This window comes from Rhinolophus sinicus, linkage group LG16 (genome assembly GCF_036562045.2).
Source record: "Rhinolophus sinicus isolate RSC01 linkage group LG16, ASM3656204v1, whole genome shotgun sequence".
NCBI lineage: Eukaryota > Metazoa > Chordata > Mammalia > Chiroptera > Rhinolophidae > Rhinolophus > Rhinolophus sinicus.
The window spans coordinates 21,232,257-21,249,017 of NC_133765.1; the positions used below are offsets into that span (position 1 = coordinate 21,232,257).

At 47.4% G+C, this 16,761-nt stretch overlaps 2 protein-coding genes across 5 annotated transcripts in view; one reads left to right on the plus strand and one right to left on the minus strand.

The window, feature by feature from the left end:
• Positions 1 to 7,104, minus strand: part of KREMEN1 (kringle containing transmembrane protein 1) — a 67,651-nt gene extending 60,547 nt beyond the window's left edge. The window contains exon 1 of one of the 2 annotated variants that reach the window (XM_074321735.1): positions 6,881 to 7,104. In XM_074321735.1, coding sequence (XP_074177836.1) covers positions 6,881 to 6,977 — 97 coding nt within the window. In that variant the 5' untranslated portion in view covers positions 6,978 to 7,104. The remainder of the gene's footprint in view (positions 1 to 6,880) is intronic. The other variant, XM_019743130.2, reaches the window with a different exon arrangement.
• Positions 5,335 to 16,663, plus strand: LG16H22orf31 (linkage group 16 C22orf31 homolog). 3 transcript variants are annotated; one of them, XM_019743124.2, is made up of 4 exons: positions 7,787 to 8,340; positions 8,751 to 8,871; positions 14,780 to 15,226; positions 16,156 to 16,663. In XM_019743124.2, the coding sequence occupies exons 2-4, from the start codon at positions 8,830 to 8,832 to the stop codon at positions 16,591 to 16,593; spliced, it is 927 nt and encodes a 308-aa protein (XP_019598683.2). In that variant the 5' UTR covers positions 7,787 to 8,340; positions 8,751 to 8,829; the 3' UTR covers positions 16,594 to 16,663. The 3 variants fall into 3 exon arrangements, with proteins under 3 accessions (XP_074177837.1, XP_019598683.2, XP_019598684.2); XM_074321736.1 differs by lacking the exons at positions 7,787 to 8,340; positions 8,751 to 8,871 and adding an exon at positions 5,335 to 6,062; XM_019743125.2 differs by having other exon boundaries at positions 7,787 to 8,854.
• Positions 16,664 to 16,761: the final 98 nt, after the last annotated feature.

A 16,761-nucleotide genomic window follows, 5' to 3' on the forward strand; every position in this document is an offset into this window, starting at 1 on the left:
GATCTTATTTTAGAGAGAGTGGAAACATACAGTGAATCACAGACCTCCTTACTCCATTAAAATTTCTGAAACACTGTTCACAGAAATGCTTAAGGAACTTAACATGGATAATGAAGAATCTACTTTCTTAAGAGTGAAAAAAGATGTTGATCAGAGGTGCCTACTCCAGGCCACCAGCAAAAAAGCACAAAAGAATAATACCATTAGGACAGGGCTTCTTAACCTCATCATTACTGACATTTTGGGGCTGGATAATTCTTTGTTGTGGGGCTGTCCTGTGCATTCTAGAATGTCTAGCAACATTCCTGGCCTCTACCCGCTAGATGCCAGTAGCGCACCCCCACCTTACCAAGTTGTGACAATCAAAAATGTCTCCAGATATTGCGAAATGTCCCCTGGGGGCAAAATCTTCTCCAGTTGAAACCACTGAATTAGAAGAAATGGTCAAATAAACAGAAAAGGTCATATCCATTGACCAGTGGTCATATAACAGAAGATTCTTCTCAAGGGAGAAATGCTCAGCTTGTCCCACGCTCCTTCAAGCCACTAACAAGGATGAGAAGACCTCATTTAGTCATTTCAGCTAAGACAATCGGAGACCCTTCATCTGCCAGAAGCGCTAGAGAAGAATCTTTGGGGAGCCAAGCCAAGGAAGCTCTGCATGGCAGTGCACACATCACAGCAAGCAGGGCGTCGCACCCAGCCTTTGAAGACGTTCCTTTTAAGTTAACCTCCCTTCCAACTAAACTTTTTCCAAATCTCTTCCTGCCATTTGGAAGTTGAGTGATTCTCAGCTGAAAAGGCCTGTATATATACGAGGTGCAGATGGCAGCAGTTACGGCCCTCACCAGATGCTGCAGTCTCTAATTTGATTGAAAGGATATAATTAGACAACAGAAACACTTTAATGAAAGAGCAAAACATGGAGGGAGGGAAGGATTGAAGGCCCTTAACTGATGCCAAAACACCCACCAGTAATAGAGGCTTTGAGTCTGGGGAAAGGGAAGGGGAAAGCCCCTTAAAAGGACAGTCCCCATCCTGTTTATTTCCCCATAGAAATAGGAATAGGGATTTTATTATTGTAGATTTCCACTGTATTTTATGTGGGAACAATCTGATTAAAACCAGAAGGGTCTTCGGAAGAACATCAAAGAAAAACAAATATGGCTTCTGTGGTCATTATTAAAAATATTTTTACCAGCCCAATAATTTTCTTTGAAGATGAATTTTTATAGATTGAACAGCAGCAAGTAATTTACATACTGTGATGGCATTGGTTAACAAGTCCTACTAGTCTAGAAGAGAACTACTTAGTCGCCATGTTTTCATCTAACTTGAAGATACCAAGGAACGTGGACAGCCATTTAACGTATCTGTTTGGAAGGTATAAAGAAACCATGTAGAGTGAATCCTATATGCTGATGCTGCAACCATTCTGAATCATCTTTGCAAGTTGCCTATGTTGTTTTCACTATTTGCTAGCTTTCAGACTTTGAGTGTGAGTACACTGCTCTGATTCTAACCAAGAATCTAACCAAACCGAAAGAAATCCAGCCCTCAAAATCTGAAGTTGCTAATGTGGTGTGACACTTGGGTTTGGAAGCGGCTGCAGCCTCTTTAACCCACTAGAAGCAAGTCCCCACCCTTGTGGTAAATTGAACAATAAAAGTTTAATGCTTTGGCTACCTGCCAGGGATTAAATCAGTGGCAAGAGAAACTAGAAGCTGGGCCCAGCAGAGGGGCAGCCCGGAGAGGGTCCTGTTATAACTGGGAGGCAGCGAGGCAACCTTGCATGGGAGGTCGCCTGGAATATTTTGTCTGCCACGTGCTTCCTAGCACCCAGCTTCATTCCTCTTCAAACTGGTACAAGTTCAGGCTAGGGAGATGTTTACCTAAAAAGATTAAAAAGAGGGTGAGCGGGAGACTTCCTTAGAGGAGGAGAAGGAGAGTGTGTCGAGTGGCCATGAAGTCCCCAGGAAGGAGAGGGCTCTGTACAGTGTGAAGCTCTGTTCACAGGACTCATAGGTTTTATGGCTATTTTTGAGTATGAATACCCTCCTGATATTTATACTACGGCCTTTTTCCTTTCCCTGTTCAGTCTGAATCCAGTATAAAAGCTCAGAGGTGAGGTCTGGGGGGAAACACTGCCATCTTGACAGGAAGACACAGAAGACAACAGAAAGAGGGGAAACCATAAGAGTGACCTCGGGCTGCTCCCCCAGACGAATACTTCTGGGTTCCAGCTGGATTCTCAAGGTCTAACTGAATATGGAAGGAATGTCAGTGATCGTTCTCACCAATTCAGGGACAGCACAGTGAGTCAACCAGGCACTAACCTGACAAGTGGCATCAGAGGGCTTGAGATTTCACCTCAAAACCTGCATAGGTAGTTTTCTAAAGGACACATTCACTTACTCCTCTGTTATCCCTTATTCAGGAGGCAAAAACTCAGGTAAAAGTTACATATCCAAACTTCTGGCCTCTCTCAAGTGTTTTGCATTAACTGTTCCACAGTACAAACACAATCAACTTGGTATGTTTGAATGTTTCATTTTGTCTTTTAAAAAATGTTTTAATTAAAACAAAATAATCAGCCATGCTAAGCTCACTGTTATTTTTTAAAGGCCACTTTTTAAATGATGGTAGAACCATGGAAATAAAATTCAACTGTTTAGGAAAGTAATACAAGTTTGTTTTCTTCTTCTTCTCCTTTTTTTTTTTTTCCTGGCTGTTTTTCTAAATCTCAGGGCTGGTGCCACCTGCTGCCTGGGCTTTCCTCTGAGAAATAGATCTCTCAACCATTTGTTCCAAGCAACATGAACAAACCATGGGCCAGTTCCAAGGCAGGCACTGCTTTCTTTATGCAGTGCACACGGAACCATGCTGAATTTATTTTTAAAGCATTTTTTAAAAGTCTTATTAAAGATCCAAATGTATGTGCATGAACTTCCCCCATATATGTCTTTTTTTAAAAATTGTGGTAAAATATACATAACATAAAATTTACCATTTTAACCATTTCTCCCATATGTCTCTTGAAGTTAGTTAATAGTAAAAGGTAAAAGGTTCATTCATTCACCAAAATCAAAGTCTTTTTGCCATCTTTCCCGACTGAACGTTGGACAAAATCAATACATATGGACCTAGAACAGGACTTGGCAAAGTAAGTCTGTGGTCCACTGCCTGTTTTTGTATGGCCTATGAGCTAAAAATGGTTTTTAAATTTTTAAATGGTTGAAAACAATCAAAAGAACAATATTATATTACATATAAAAATTACATCAAATTCAAATTTCAGTGTCCATAAAGTTTTATTAGAACACAACCACTCCATTTACATTCTGTCTATGGCTGCTTTTGCCCTACAAAGTCAGAGTTGAGTAATTGCAACAGAGAGATGGTACGTGGTCCGCAAAGCCCAAATTATTTAGTCTGGCACTTTACAAAAAATAATTGCCAACAGCTGACCTAGAGCCTCAGATGGCATTATAGACTCAAAACTTCTAAACTAAAGTTAGTATATTGTCCATCACCAAAAATCCCTAATCTGTATCATGAAGCTATTTAGAGCAATATATTTTATCTTCATTATTTATTGCTGTTGATCCAAGTATGCTAAATCGTGAGTGTATCAATATCATAGTAAGTACACCAACTTGCTGTTTATTACTAATAAGCCTAAATGGAACTTCTTTTTGCATTAAGAGGTTTCATTATAAAAGGTTTCATTGCATATCTCAAACATTTAAATAGCTTTGTCTAGGGTCCAAACCAAATTTTCACAAAAAGACCAGAGTTCTTTAATACCAGGTCAGTTTTGACAGTTTTGTGTTTCGTAACATACTCAAAGCATAAAAGTAACAGGTATGCATGTTGGTCCACTTCACTCTTCTCAGCCCCTATGTTGCATACAGGTCATTCTATTCACATTAATGAAGTCCCCAGGAAGGAGAGGACTCTGTACAGTGTGAAGCTCTGTTAACTGGACTCATAGGTTTTATGGCAAGACATACTACCAGCTAATGGGATCAATTCTAGATGAGGAGTCAGAGGAGCAGGAGCATTAACTATAAGAGGCTGTTTATAGCAAATGGAACCTGAGTTGAGAAGCTCTGTTGATGCACACCTGATAACCAAACGTGGTGAAATGCCCAAGCAGGTAGTTTGCTTTTGGCAGAAATCTCAAATAGCTGAAGTCCGGCCCAGGCTTCTCTGCTCTTCCTACTGCTCTGCTCTCCTCTGTAAGGTCAGTAAAATCCAGATGGGAGCCCACTTCAAAGAGCCCCTCAGCCCCATGGCCCTGGCTGCCTTCCTCCTTGAAAAGGGAATCTAGATTCCATCATTAACCTCTATCTTCCTCCTTATCAGTTGGGAAGGAAGGGAGAGAATCTGAAAGGAAGAATTGAGAAGAGAAGGGAGATCATTTGGGGTTGGCTACACACTGTAATTAGAAGTAGCATTGATGGGGAATGAGCTAACTGTTTTTATAAAGTCAGCATTCAAAAATGCAAACCACCAGCAATTTAAATATCACAAAATTGTACAGAATATAAGTATTGAAATAATTTTTTCCATCCACAAAATTCTAGAGAAAATTACAGTATCAAAAAATATAAAATGGCAGCTTTGGCATCTCCTCAGAATAAAACGTGTTTTTTATTGGAAAGGATTTTAAAAAAACTAGTGGCTAGGCTCTGGACAGGATGTGACGCTCAAGACCATGTGGTATCACCTTAAAACTGCTGAAACTGAAAAGGAAAAGTCACAAAAGTACTGATGTATCAGAATAGTAGAAAAAAGAGCTGGTGAGGTTCAATGAATTGGGAACTTGGGTCACTTACCATCAATCATTTCACAGTGGTTATTTGTCCCTAGCTCAGACGCTCAAATAAAAGCACACCAAGGTTGGAGGTTCAAACTACGTAAGAGCTGCTGCATTTGACCCTTCCTAGCAAAGCAAAGGTGCCCGAGGAAAGGATGCCACCTTCTAACAAGTGTAAGCACAGAGTTGGCTCACTGAACACTTTTCAAAGCTGTTTCTCTGTCCTTTCCAGAAGAGGAACCAGTTTATTTCCACCAGTACCTCTCTCTCTCAGTAGAGGACATTAAATCCTGACCACACAGATGGCAAACTGGTGCTCAGGGGTTACTAGGTTACAGTTATGTTGACGTATCCTGGCTCTCAGAAATTCCCTCCTTCATTCCTCACATACGGCAAACAGTAGAAGTGATCAGCCTTCTATAGAAGTTTTTGTAGAAGTCCTCTAGAAGGCTGCCGATCCCTCAGAAACCACTTCCTGAGCCTAAGGTTTACAGCACTTGTAGACCCCCCTTCTACTGATCTAAAGCCAAGCTTTGCCAGTTTACAGGGATTAATCAGACTGGAAGCTCAGAGCATTCCCAGGGCAAATGAGGTGTCTAGCACTTAGTGAACTGTGAAGCACTATAAAAAGTATTATTAAAATATGTTTATTGACTGTCTTCTATATGTGGGTGTGTTACCTGCAGTATATAATTTAATTTTCACAACACTCTGCAAGGGAACTATCATTTTCCCTCCTTTATAAAATGAGGAAAGGGAGGCTCAGAAAGCTGAAGGCATGGCCCAAAGTTACACTGTAAGAGACAACACCGAGTCCTATCGTTTTCACTGAGCCAAGCTGTTAAGTAAACAAAGCAACTCTTGAGTTTTCCTTCAGCAGCAAAATCCTGTCTTTCCAACATCATAGTTTGCAACGTTGGGTGGAGAAGCCAGAGGCCAGTCTTCCTACTTGGGCAAACCAGGAATAAACTGTTCCCGTCTGTTTCACTGATGCCCCATTCTCAATACCCAAACAACCTGCAGAGAAATGTAACTGGACTAGCCAACGCCCTTTTGCCTGCTCTTCCACTTGGAAAGAGTTCTGCTTCAAGGAAGGGAAGCTAAGCAAAGTAGCAGCTTCCATCCAGGTCCAGGGCCGCCCCTCGATAAGACCTGGCCTTGACCTTGTCCTGGGGAGCGGGTGACCTTGTTCAAAGTGTGGGGCTACCAGCGAAACGGGGCTTTGCACTGCACCTTCAGGGTAAGCACCCTAAGCTCTGTAGTGGATAAGTTCCCTATCATCCCTTCTTTTCCTCCTCCCTCCAAGCCGGGGTGGCACCCGAGTCACGGGGAAGTTCAAAGCGGCCCCGGGGGGGTAGGGAGGGGCTTCCCGGCTGGGTACTGCGGGTGCTCTCAGGACTCGGATCTGCCTCTGGCTCGGCGATGAAGTCAACCCGACTCCTCGCGAGGAAGAAACTATAGTGTCGGGCCAGCGAGCGCATCCGCGACCCGGGCAGAGGGACTGGGCACCCTCTCCGGAGCGGGGAGGCGCTGGGGTCCACCGGTGTAGGTGGCGGGGGCGCAGGGCCGTAGTGTGAGGCGTGCAGAGGGGATCCCGGCCCCAGGGGCGGGGGAGTCGCTGCGGGGCTTGGGGAGGGGTGCAGCGTCTGGAGGAGGGGTGGGACAGCGTCCCGGCTGGAGATGCGCCGCTGAGAAACCGAGGGACCGGACCCCAGGAGGTACCGGGGCCGAGGGGCGTCCCGGCCCGGGGAAGGCGCTGAAGAGCTTGGCGAAAGGGTCTCGGGAGGGACTACGGCCGAGAGGGCGTCCCGGCCTAGGGGGCGTCGCCGGAGGACTCCCAGGTCCTCAGGCGGATGGGCACCAACCGGGCTCTGGCGCGTCGCTGAGGAGCCTGGGGCGAGTCCCCGGTCCTGAGGTGGGATACCGCCCCCGCCCGAGGGGCGTCGCTGAGGGGCTTGGACGAGGAGTCCCGGAAGGTAGCGGCGAGGGGATCGGGCCCCCAGGCGGGCCCCTCGGGCTGATTCCGCGTAGGGCCGGCGTCGGGGGTCGCTCACTCACCGGGTCCGGGGCCGAGGCCAGGGCTGGGCGCGGGCCGGGCCGCCAGCGTGAGCGCGGCGGCGGAGAGCAGGGCGAGGCGGGCGGCGGGCGGCGCCATGGGCCGTCAGTGCGGGGCCCCGGGGCGCGGCCCGGGGGAGAGGGGGCAGCGCGGGGAGCCGGGGGCGGCCATGGGAGCGGGACGCGGGGCTTGAGCGTGGCCCCGCCCCGGCCGCCCGGCCGCCCCGCCCCGGCCCGCCCTCCCCAGCGCCGCCACCTCCCCGGCCGCTCCGGGCCCTCCTGGTTCCTCCGCGAGGCCGGAGGGGCGGAGCCGACTGCGCACGCCCCCTTCACCCCGCCCTCGCGCCGTGCCTGCCACTCACGAGCCAGACCCCGCCCACATCTCCTCCTCACCTGGGCCAGTCCCCGCGGAGCATTTTATTGGTCTGATCTAGGAGCCCCGCCAGCAGGTGAAGGGTGGGGTCCGGTTCCGCGCCTCTGAGTCCCCACGCGGAGGTTTGGCCTGGCTGGAGCGGGCGGGGAGCCCAGTGACCCCTGCTCCACCCTCACTCGGGCCGTAACCCACACACCGGCTCAACCGCAGCGGTAATAATCAGAACAGCAGTTTACAAACCGCTTTTCCCTGCTAGGCTCATTGTTGTTTTAAAAAAGGGTGCTCTGGAGTCAGCCTGTGCGGGTTCATATCCCACTCGGTCACCTATAAGATCTTGGGCAAGTTTTAAGGAAAAATCGCTCTCTTCAATTTGCTCATCTGTTGAATGGGGGCGTTGATAGCAACTACTTCCAAAGTGGTAGTATTAAATGACGAGATGCATGGAAACTTTTACACACGCACAGTAGGAGCTTAGGAAATGAAGTGCTTTTTCACCATCCCAATTCTTGCAGCCACAGAGGCAGCTTACTGCGCCCGGTTCCGAATCCAATCGCATATCCTTTGTCAGCTGGAGCAAGTTTCATCCTCTGTCTGAGCCTCAGCCATCTGCAAAAGAGGAATCATAAAAGGCTTTCACAAGATTAGGTGACACAGAAGCAAGTAAAGCGCCCAACACAGAGCAATCCAGAAATGGATGGGGCAAGGATGCTTTTTTTACAGACTTGAATACCGGGGCGCAGAGAGCGCAAGCTTCCTTAAACTCTCGGCCCTCACGTAGCAGGCCCTTTGACCTCCCACCCCTCGGATCTTCCCCGGCTGCACTCGGGGTCTGCGGTGGGCCTCCCTCCTCCTTCGCGTTCCCCCAGGCAGAGAAGATTTTCCTTCAGCTCCCGCCTAAAGCGCTGCGGTGACGCCCCGCGAGGCAGGTCTGGGCGGCGCGCCGGGTGCTTTCAAGTCCCTGGTCCCGGGCTTGCAAGTGCGGGCCTGCGCCCGGCGCGGCTGCAGGAGCATCTGCCCTCGTGTGCCGACTCGCGGATCCCAGAGCAGGGCTGGGGCGGTCCCAGCCCGCGGGCTCCCCGTCCCCCCTTAGGTACCTCGGTCCCTGCGCCCCCTTGCCACCCCTGAGCCGCCCCATCGCCCACTCCCAGGGTCCGCCTCTCCCCACCTCACCCCCCATGCTGTTCCCAAGGCTGGGCCCCAAAGCCACACCTTCTTCCCACGAGGCCTCTCAATCTTCGTCCCTTTCCACCCACGCGACCCAGAACTGAGGCAAGAAGAATCTTGTTCAGTCATTGTTTTCACTGTGTCATTCCCGAGTTCAAGAATCCTCTAGGATCCTTACTGGAGCAGGAGGACACCCCCCCACCACCACCAAGGGACACCCAGTCCCTGGGGACACACCCTCCATATCCCACCTGCTGTCTCCCATTCTTGCTCACCTTCTCTCCTCCACCATTTTGGGCCCTTCCCTGCTTCCAAAATCTCCTCCTCCTCCGTCAGGACCTGGGAACTCTTCACCTCTAACTTGTGCCTGTGCAGGCACAGACAGGAGCACCTACAAGGAGAATGAAATCAGAAGATGCAGGTGAAACCAGCAGCACAGAGTAAGCACTCAATAAAGGTGAACCTTCCTCCATTCAACAAATGTTTTGGGAGGGGAAAGGGAAGGAAACTAGATTTTGGGTGGTGAGCACGCAATAGCGTATCCAGTTACTGAAATATAATATTGTACACCTGAAATGTATGTCATTAGCCAATGTTACCTCAATAAATTTAATAATTAAAAAAAAAAAAACACCTACTGAGAAACATACCAAGAGCAGCAGCAAGACAAGCTTACATTCTCATAGTGGGGAGGAGCCAGTCAACCCACATGAAAATAATGTCAATTTCAGAGAGCTAAAAGTACTACAAAGATAAGAAATGATATTGTTGACAGACAGTGATCTGTGGACCGTTTTAAATGGCGAGCTGACGAAAGGTTTGAGCAAAACAGGACATAGCTCTACAGTTGACAAGTTTCTTTCGCATCTCATCCCAGTTTCAGAGGAAGACATGGGAAGGGGCAGGCAGGAGATGTAAAATAAGGTTTATTTGGCTAAGTCTGGGGTTTCTTGCCTCATGATAGTAGCTTCAGCCTGTGCTGCCCCCCTGCAGGATGGGAACCAGCCTTCTGCCTTCATTTGGCTCTCCTGGCCTTGTGTACAACCAGAGTGGGCCATGTAATTCTCAGGGCCCAGTCAGAAATGAAAATGTGGGAATCTCCTGTTCAAAGTGATTAAGAATTTCAAGATGGTGATCACAGAGCATTAAACCAAGTGTGGGGCTGTTCTAAGCCCAGGGACCTGTGTCCGTACACAGGTTGCATGCCTAGGAAGCTGGCTTGTCCAACAGAACTCAGAAATAGCGGGCAAGCTCCTGCCCCCACTGGCTGCTATGAGAAACATCCCTCATGCCTTCCCCAGGCCTCCCTCCCCTCTTTTCCAGCTTAGAACTCAGCACAGGTGATGGAAACAGTGCACAGAGGCTAAAAATATAGCCTAGCCAGTCTAGGTCAGGGCACTTAATGGCTCAAGGTCTTTTGCTCAGTTATGTGGTCCTGGCCCTGGTGAGGAGCAGCCTGAGATATTCATTTCAATGCTTCGCATGCCTCAGTCAGTTAGCAGCTTTGTTTCATGGAAAGAGTGAGGACACTGACTATAGCCCCTGGGCCTTCAGGAAGATGGTGTCTATCTGTTTGCCTGCTTGCGCTCTGCAGTTGGGTCCTTCGATTCCTCTGAGGGCAGCAGGATTTGCCAAAAAGCTGGGAGATCTCAGCTGGTGGAGTTTGGGTGATCCTGGTATATTGAAACTCTAGCTGGGGCGATTTCTGCTCACAGCGCAGTGATATTGTGGAGCAAGCACTGGATGAGGAGCCTGGTTCTCATAACAACCATGGCAAACACTGACTGAGGACTTTGCCAAACCCAGGCAGGGTGCAGTGCTTGCCTCTCAGTCGACCCAGTGAAGGAGGCACCCTTACCACCCCTCATACAGAGAGGTTAAATGGCTCACCCAAAGTTCACATCGTGGGTGGAGCTGGGCTTCAAACCCAGGCAGTGGGACTCTAGGACTACACTCCCAATCACCGAGGTCAATTGTCTTGTCGTTATGGGCTTCTGGTGACAAAATGCTTACTGAGTGGTCCAGGGCCAGGATTAGGGTGCAGTGAGTGAGGCATTCATCTCAGGTACGAAATTTAAGGGGGCCCAAAACTCTCAGTAATCAAAGAAAGAAATATTATTTAACAGGTTTAAAAATATATGAAATACATTTAATAAGTAGTGTTTTAATGCAATCTATTAAAAAATCTAAATGAATGCCCCAAAATTCAAGATGAACAAAATATCAGCATTCTAAATAAAAACAGGATCGAGGTTCCTGATTTTCCTTTAGCCTCAGGCTCGGCTCTGCACAGTACTTTTATTGATCCTATTTCCCAGGTTTCTGGGCCAGGCAACTGCGCGGTGATGAAAAATTCAAGAGAAATAGTAGTTTGCTTGTTCTGATGGGGGTGAAGGGAGAGAGAATTTGGTTTGTACATAATGAGTTAGAGGTGTTTGTGGGACATCCAGGTGGCCCTATCTGAGAGCTTAGAGTCAGGTGAGAAGGGTGGGCAGGGCACCCTTATTTTACATATTTGGCCCATGATAGGTGCGTATCCAACACATGTGGTCTAAATCACTGGTCCTCAGAGTTTGCCTCATGGTTCAGGAATCTTCAAATTCTCTCATCCAAAGTTTTTCTCTTCTTTCCTAAACATTCTACATCATGGACCTCAGATATGTTCCCCTAAGGGTGTGGAAGTTAGGTGTTAAAAGAAAAACATTTTCAACTAAATTCTACTAGAATTTGGGAGTGGAGTATGAAGGGAAAAGACAAGAATTAATATAAATTGGCTCAATTGCCTCTTTATTGACCGATCCTCCGGAAGGAGAAGAGGAGCTAAGAGAAATTAAAGAGAAGAAAGTTTGTAGTAAAGGAAAAAAGAAATAAGAAACATTATAGGAGCTAAAAATACAGTGAGGAGAGCTTGGCTAAGCATCAAAGAAGGGCAGATGTGTTTCCAAATAGAAGTGGTGGTTTAGATATGTCAGAAAGCACAGCTCCAAATGATGGGTGGAAAATAAAAGTTATTTAGACTGAGCTCAGCAGAATAAAAAAGGTTCATTGGAAAATCAAACTGAGGAACAGGCCTTTGAGCAACAGAGGAGCCCTACTTCCTTAATCCCAAGTTCATGAATCAAGTGCTAGCACCAACAATGGAAACTCTTATCATGGTTTCAGGACCTGAACCAAAGAGAGTCTTTCCGTCCTGACTTTGTAATTCTGAACAACCTTTGATGGAACAATCTCTATTAAAGACTAGTCACTTTCCTTAGCATATCCTCAGGGACCTGCTTTTCTTTCCATCTAACCAAGCATGGAATGTTCTGGACAACTCCCACACCCAGCTGGAAATGTACCTCCCGTAAATGCATTGCTTTTGTTAAGGTGAAGAATCTGATAAATGTTTAGTGAAGATGGATTATGGGCAAAGAAATGTTGAGATGCACATGTCCGATCAGAAACATTCTCCACTTCAAGAGGCTCGTGAGTTGGCCTCATTAACCAGATGAATGCACAGAAAGGACCCGAGACAAAGTTCATATCAAATGTTGGGTGATGTCACTCAGACCATGGGCAACAGGAACATAAGGTCAGATGGGCAAATGGGCCATAGCATTAATAATGTTAATAAGAACATTGTTTATTGAGTGCTTATTATGTGCCAGGAGCCATGCCAAATGCTCCACATATATTTTCCCGTTTCATCCTCGCACTGATCTAGCATAGGCACTACTACTATCCCCATCTCACAGATGAGGAAAGTAAGGTTCAGAGATGTGAATTCACTTGCCCATTGAGAGATGGATCTGAGACGTCAATGCAGGCAGACTAACTCATGAGTCCAGAGGAAGTCTTGTGACAAGGATAAGACAAGCATGGTATGTGAATGGGCCGACCAGATGAGAAGCAAAGCATCATGGTGATAGCTTGGTGAGAGCAGAGCGAGGGCAAGGGTGCTATAGACTTTGGTTGAGTCCAGCCTTTGTTGGTTACTAGCTTTTGGGGCATGGTTCTTGAGAAATTTGTGCCTCAGTTTCTTCATCTGTAAAGTAGGGATGGCAACAGGACCCAAATTCATAAAACTGGTGGTATCATTTTAGCAGAGGATGCTTGTAAAGTGCCTAGAGCAGTGCCAGACCTAAAGTAAGCATTGAATAAATACAGATTTTACTGACATAGGAGAAAGAACACAGGCCAAATTATGCTGGGTTAGTTCCAAGGATTGTGAGGGTTTTCTGTTGGGGTGCAGTCAATTGAAATGAGTTATATTGAAAGGAGAGAAGGCAGAATTTGATGGAATTGAAGAGTATGTATCAGCCACCATGTGAACAGCTCTGTGCTAGAAGAAGATTTAGAGTGTTCCTTGGAAGCCATAGCAGTGTCATGTGGTCACTGAATAAAAGGCCTAGGAAAGTAAATACAACAGATGAGTGTTTGGAAAGAGGAGGTGTGGGAAGGCCAACCTCAAGATGTGGAAGGAGAAAGGATAAACAGAAGAGCTACTCCCAGAATGCCTTTCTTACCCAACTTTTCCCTTCTGTACCTGCCATGCCGAGTAAAGGCAGACAGTAGCCCTAGAGCCTGGTGCCACCTCTCTGGGATCCACTGGCTTTGGAAGGATGCTTGCCTGCCCAGTCTCCAGACATTCGCAAACCCTTCCCAAAGACAAACCCTTTCCAATGCCCTGCTCTAAAACTGACCCACCTCTCGGGAGGTGAGGCCAGGGCTCGCCGCTGAATGGACCCCATTGTCCTCCCAAATGTCTGTGGGTCCAGATGCCATCGGCCTGGAGGTGGTTCCACCACGGCCTGTGGTGCGGTCTGCCTGCAGACTTTGATTCACTCCAGGGACAACACTCGAAAAATCAAAACAGGCAACACATGCGATTCCAGGAACGCCTGCCAGACTCATACTCTGTTTTTCCATCATTTCGCTCTCCTCCCCCTTGGGAGGGAGCCTCCTTTGGCATTTTGTGTATGAAAAATCAAAACCACCAACAGGACAAGCACCTGATAAAGAGCTAGGCAATGCCCAAGAGTTCCCAGGAAGAGGCGTCTTTGTTCTCGTTTCAAGCTCTTGACACTGCTAACAGCTCTAATTACTGCATTTGCCATGGGATGTAAACTAAAACCACATTCCAGAAACCATGTAGTCTCCTGGGGAGAGACACGCAGGGAGAGGTGCCCAGGGCTGCAGGAACGTGTTCTTTCATTTCTGGTCCCTAACCTTGGCAGCTATTCTGAGAACTTAACAGTAACTTCTTTATGTCCATGAAGAAGGGCACTTTTGCACATGTAAGGATGCATCTCACTACCTGTATCCACAAAACTGGTCTGCATATTTGACAATGTGGAACGCAAAGCATGCTTCTTAAGAATGTTAAAATCTTCAGAATTCACTCAAGCCACTTTGGGGGAAATGAGGACTTCAGAAGTTCCTGGAAGCACAACAAAATAGAACTTCTTCCAACATAATTTCACTATAAAATCCGATGATGTAACACCCACCCACACCCACATCACAAACCAAAGTGACATCACAAATACTAGAAATAATGGCTGAAAACTGCCTGCATGTAAGCCACAATCTAAAACTGCAATTTGCCCATACGTGACTGAGGCAGAGCAAGACAGGTGGCTAGGAATATTAAAACAAAACAAAATAAAACAAGAGAAAAAAGGAAAAGAAAATACATATGTCTTCCCCCTACTAAGCTAGCTAAAATAAAATTTAAGGCAACTGAAATATGGTAAGGTGATTTTATTTTTTATCGCTGACATTTCTTAGAAAGCCAGGTCTCTTTAAATATGTGATGTTAATCTATCCAGATTGTTCCCTTGTTCTTGGCTGGTCCCAAGAAATGGAGGCTAGCATCATTTACAATTGTGCTATTGTCTTTATGGACCTCAGAGTATATTTCCCTGTATAGAAGCTTTTCTTGGCTCATGGCAACCTCGTTAGAAAATGTTATCAGGGTGTGGCAGGACTTTACCTGCTGTCATTTCTGTGTGGCAGCACGGATGAGAAGTGACTGCAGCTCCTATAGGAATCTTGAGTGATCCTGTCTCCCATCCCTTTCTTGCCACAGGTTCCCTTAGCTTCCCGACAGACACGCATTATTTTTGATTTCTTGTAAAGCACCTTGATCCCCCACTTCTGGCCCAAGCATGTTATGTTCTCTGAGAGCCTGAATATGATCGTGACCTTGGTACCAAAGTCTTTGGTGAGCAGGGGAGAGGATGTGTAGAAAGATTTCTAAGATGGACGTGGAAGGAATGGTCTCTAAAAAGATGTTAAGACTTCGCCTCCAAAGTAGACCTTCTGGGCTCTGCTTGAGAACTGGTCTTTTTTATTCCTTTGTTCTCTGCTTATCCTTCCAGCATCCAATCTATCTAAGACGAGACCCTGGCATGCCCACCTATGGACTCCGACAGTCTATCTTACTGAACACCAGGCTTCAGGACTGCTATGTGGACTCGCCAACTCTCACCAACATCTGGATGGCCAGAATGCGTGCAAAGCAGGACATCATCGCCCCGGCACCCGGGATCACCTCTTCTTGGGAAGTTGTAAAGAAGCCGTTCATTGCCAGTTCATTCTCCTTGGTTAAGCTGGTGCTCAGGCGACAACTGAGGAAGTGCTGCCCCGTACCATGCCGATTTGGAGAAGCAAAACCCTCGAAGAGATTCAAGCCCAAGGAGGAGTCAGCAATGAACGCTCCCTGGCGGGGCAGGATAAGAAACTCCAACAGTTCCAAGAGCAAGCGGCCTGCGGGGCAGAGACCGGGCTCACCCAGGCCCAGGAGACCTGCAGGAGGAATTAATGAGGTAGATGGTGGCTGGTCAGGGAGAAAATATGATGAGGGGACAGGGAAATGTCAGCTAGGGAATACCAATGCTTCAGAGATTTAAATGAAGGATAGTCTAGTTAAAGACAGGATTGCGGGTGGTGGAGGATGGGGGCAGGGGACGGCAGCATGACACAGTGGAGAGAGCAGCAGATCTGGGGGCATGTTACTTATACCCTGCCTAGTTCTACAGGAGGATGAAGTGGCTTTCCTAAACAGAGACGAAAGGAACTTGACATGAAGGGAAAATAAGGGAGGGAAAGGCCAGGATATGGGTGGAGTGTGTGGGCACGCACACTGGAACACAAGGTGAGCCAGACCTAGCTATGAACCTCCACAGGGCGAACTTGGCATCTAGAGGCCTGATCTGAGTTCAGCTCCATCACTCATGGTGGCCAGCGGAGCTCAGAATGCTCCCTGGAGATAAGCTGTTGGGTTCAAATCCCAGCTTTGACTATAATTAAGGACAATGGTGGGCTTAGCCTCTTTCTGACTTGGTTTTTGTCACCTATAAAGTAGGGGATAACAGCCCTTCCCTCATAGGGTTTCGTGAGGATTAAATGAGTTAATACATGCAAAGGGCTTTTGAACAGAGCCTGGCACAGAAAAAAGGGCTTAGGATCCTGCGTGGCATTCATAGATGACAACTGTGGTTATTAACTTTCCAGTTGTGTGGCCTTGGGCAAACCAATTCCAATTTCCTTTCCTTTAAAGCTGTCTCCTGCTGACCTTACAGGGATATGGGGAACGCATGCAGTGGTATACATGAAGGAATTCAGTAAACTAGAACACGCTAGACAAATGTTGGTTGTGGCTGTAACCAAGACTCTGGGACACAAATCCCAGATAATTATTCTGAGCTCCCTTCTCAAGTTTTAGCTTTGACTTCTCTGCTTTCTTCCTGGCTAGAGTAAAGAAAGTTCAAAGGAGAAAAAAGTAACAGTCCGCCAAGATCTTGAGAACAGATATGCTGAACATGTGGCAGCCACCCAAGTGCTACCCCGGGACATTGGGACAGCAGCCTGGAAGGGCCGGGTGTTGCTTCCTGAAGCCAGAAAGAGACAGCAGTTGTCGGACACCCTAACCATCCACGGCCTCCCCACAGAGGGTTACCGGGCGCTGTACCACTCTGTAGTCGAGCCCATGCTGTGGAATCCTTCAGGGACCCCCAAGAGGTACAGCTTGGAACTGGGCAAGGCCATCAAACAAAAGCTCTGGGAGGCTCTGTGCATCCGGGCTGCCAGCCCCAAAGGTGCTGAGAAGGACCCGTTGCTGGGCAGGAGGCAGTCAGAGGTCCACGAGGAGCCTGTGCCCAAGAAATGGCCCAAGTTAAAGAGGGAGAAATAGAAACAGGAACTCACCGGATTAGGATATTCTCTGCTAGATGTCTAAAAAATAAACACTACTTTGCACCTTCCATGTCATCTCAGATTGCTTTACAAATGAGTAATTACCCTCTCCGGGAAACAAGACAGATGGGTATAAGATTCCTTGGAGATGGAGGGCACCTCTCCA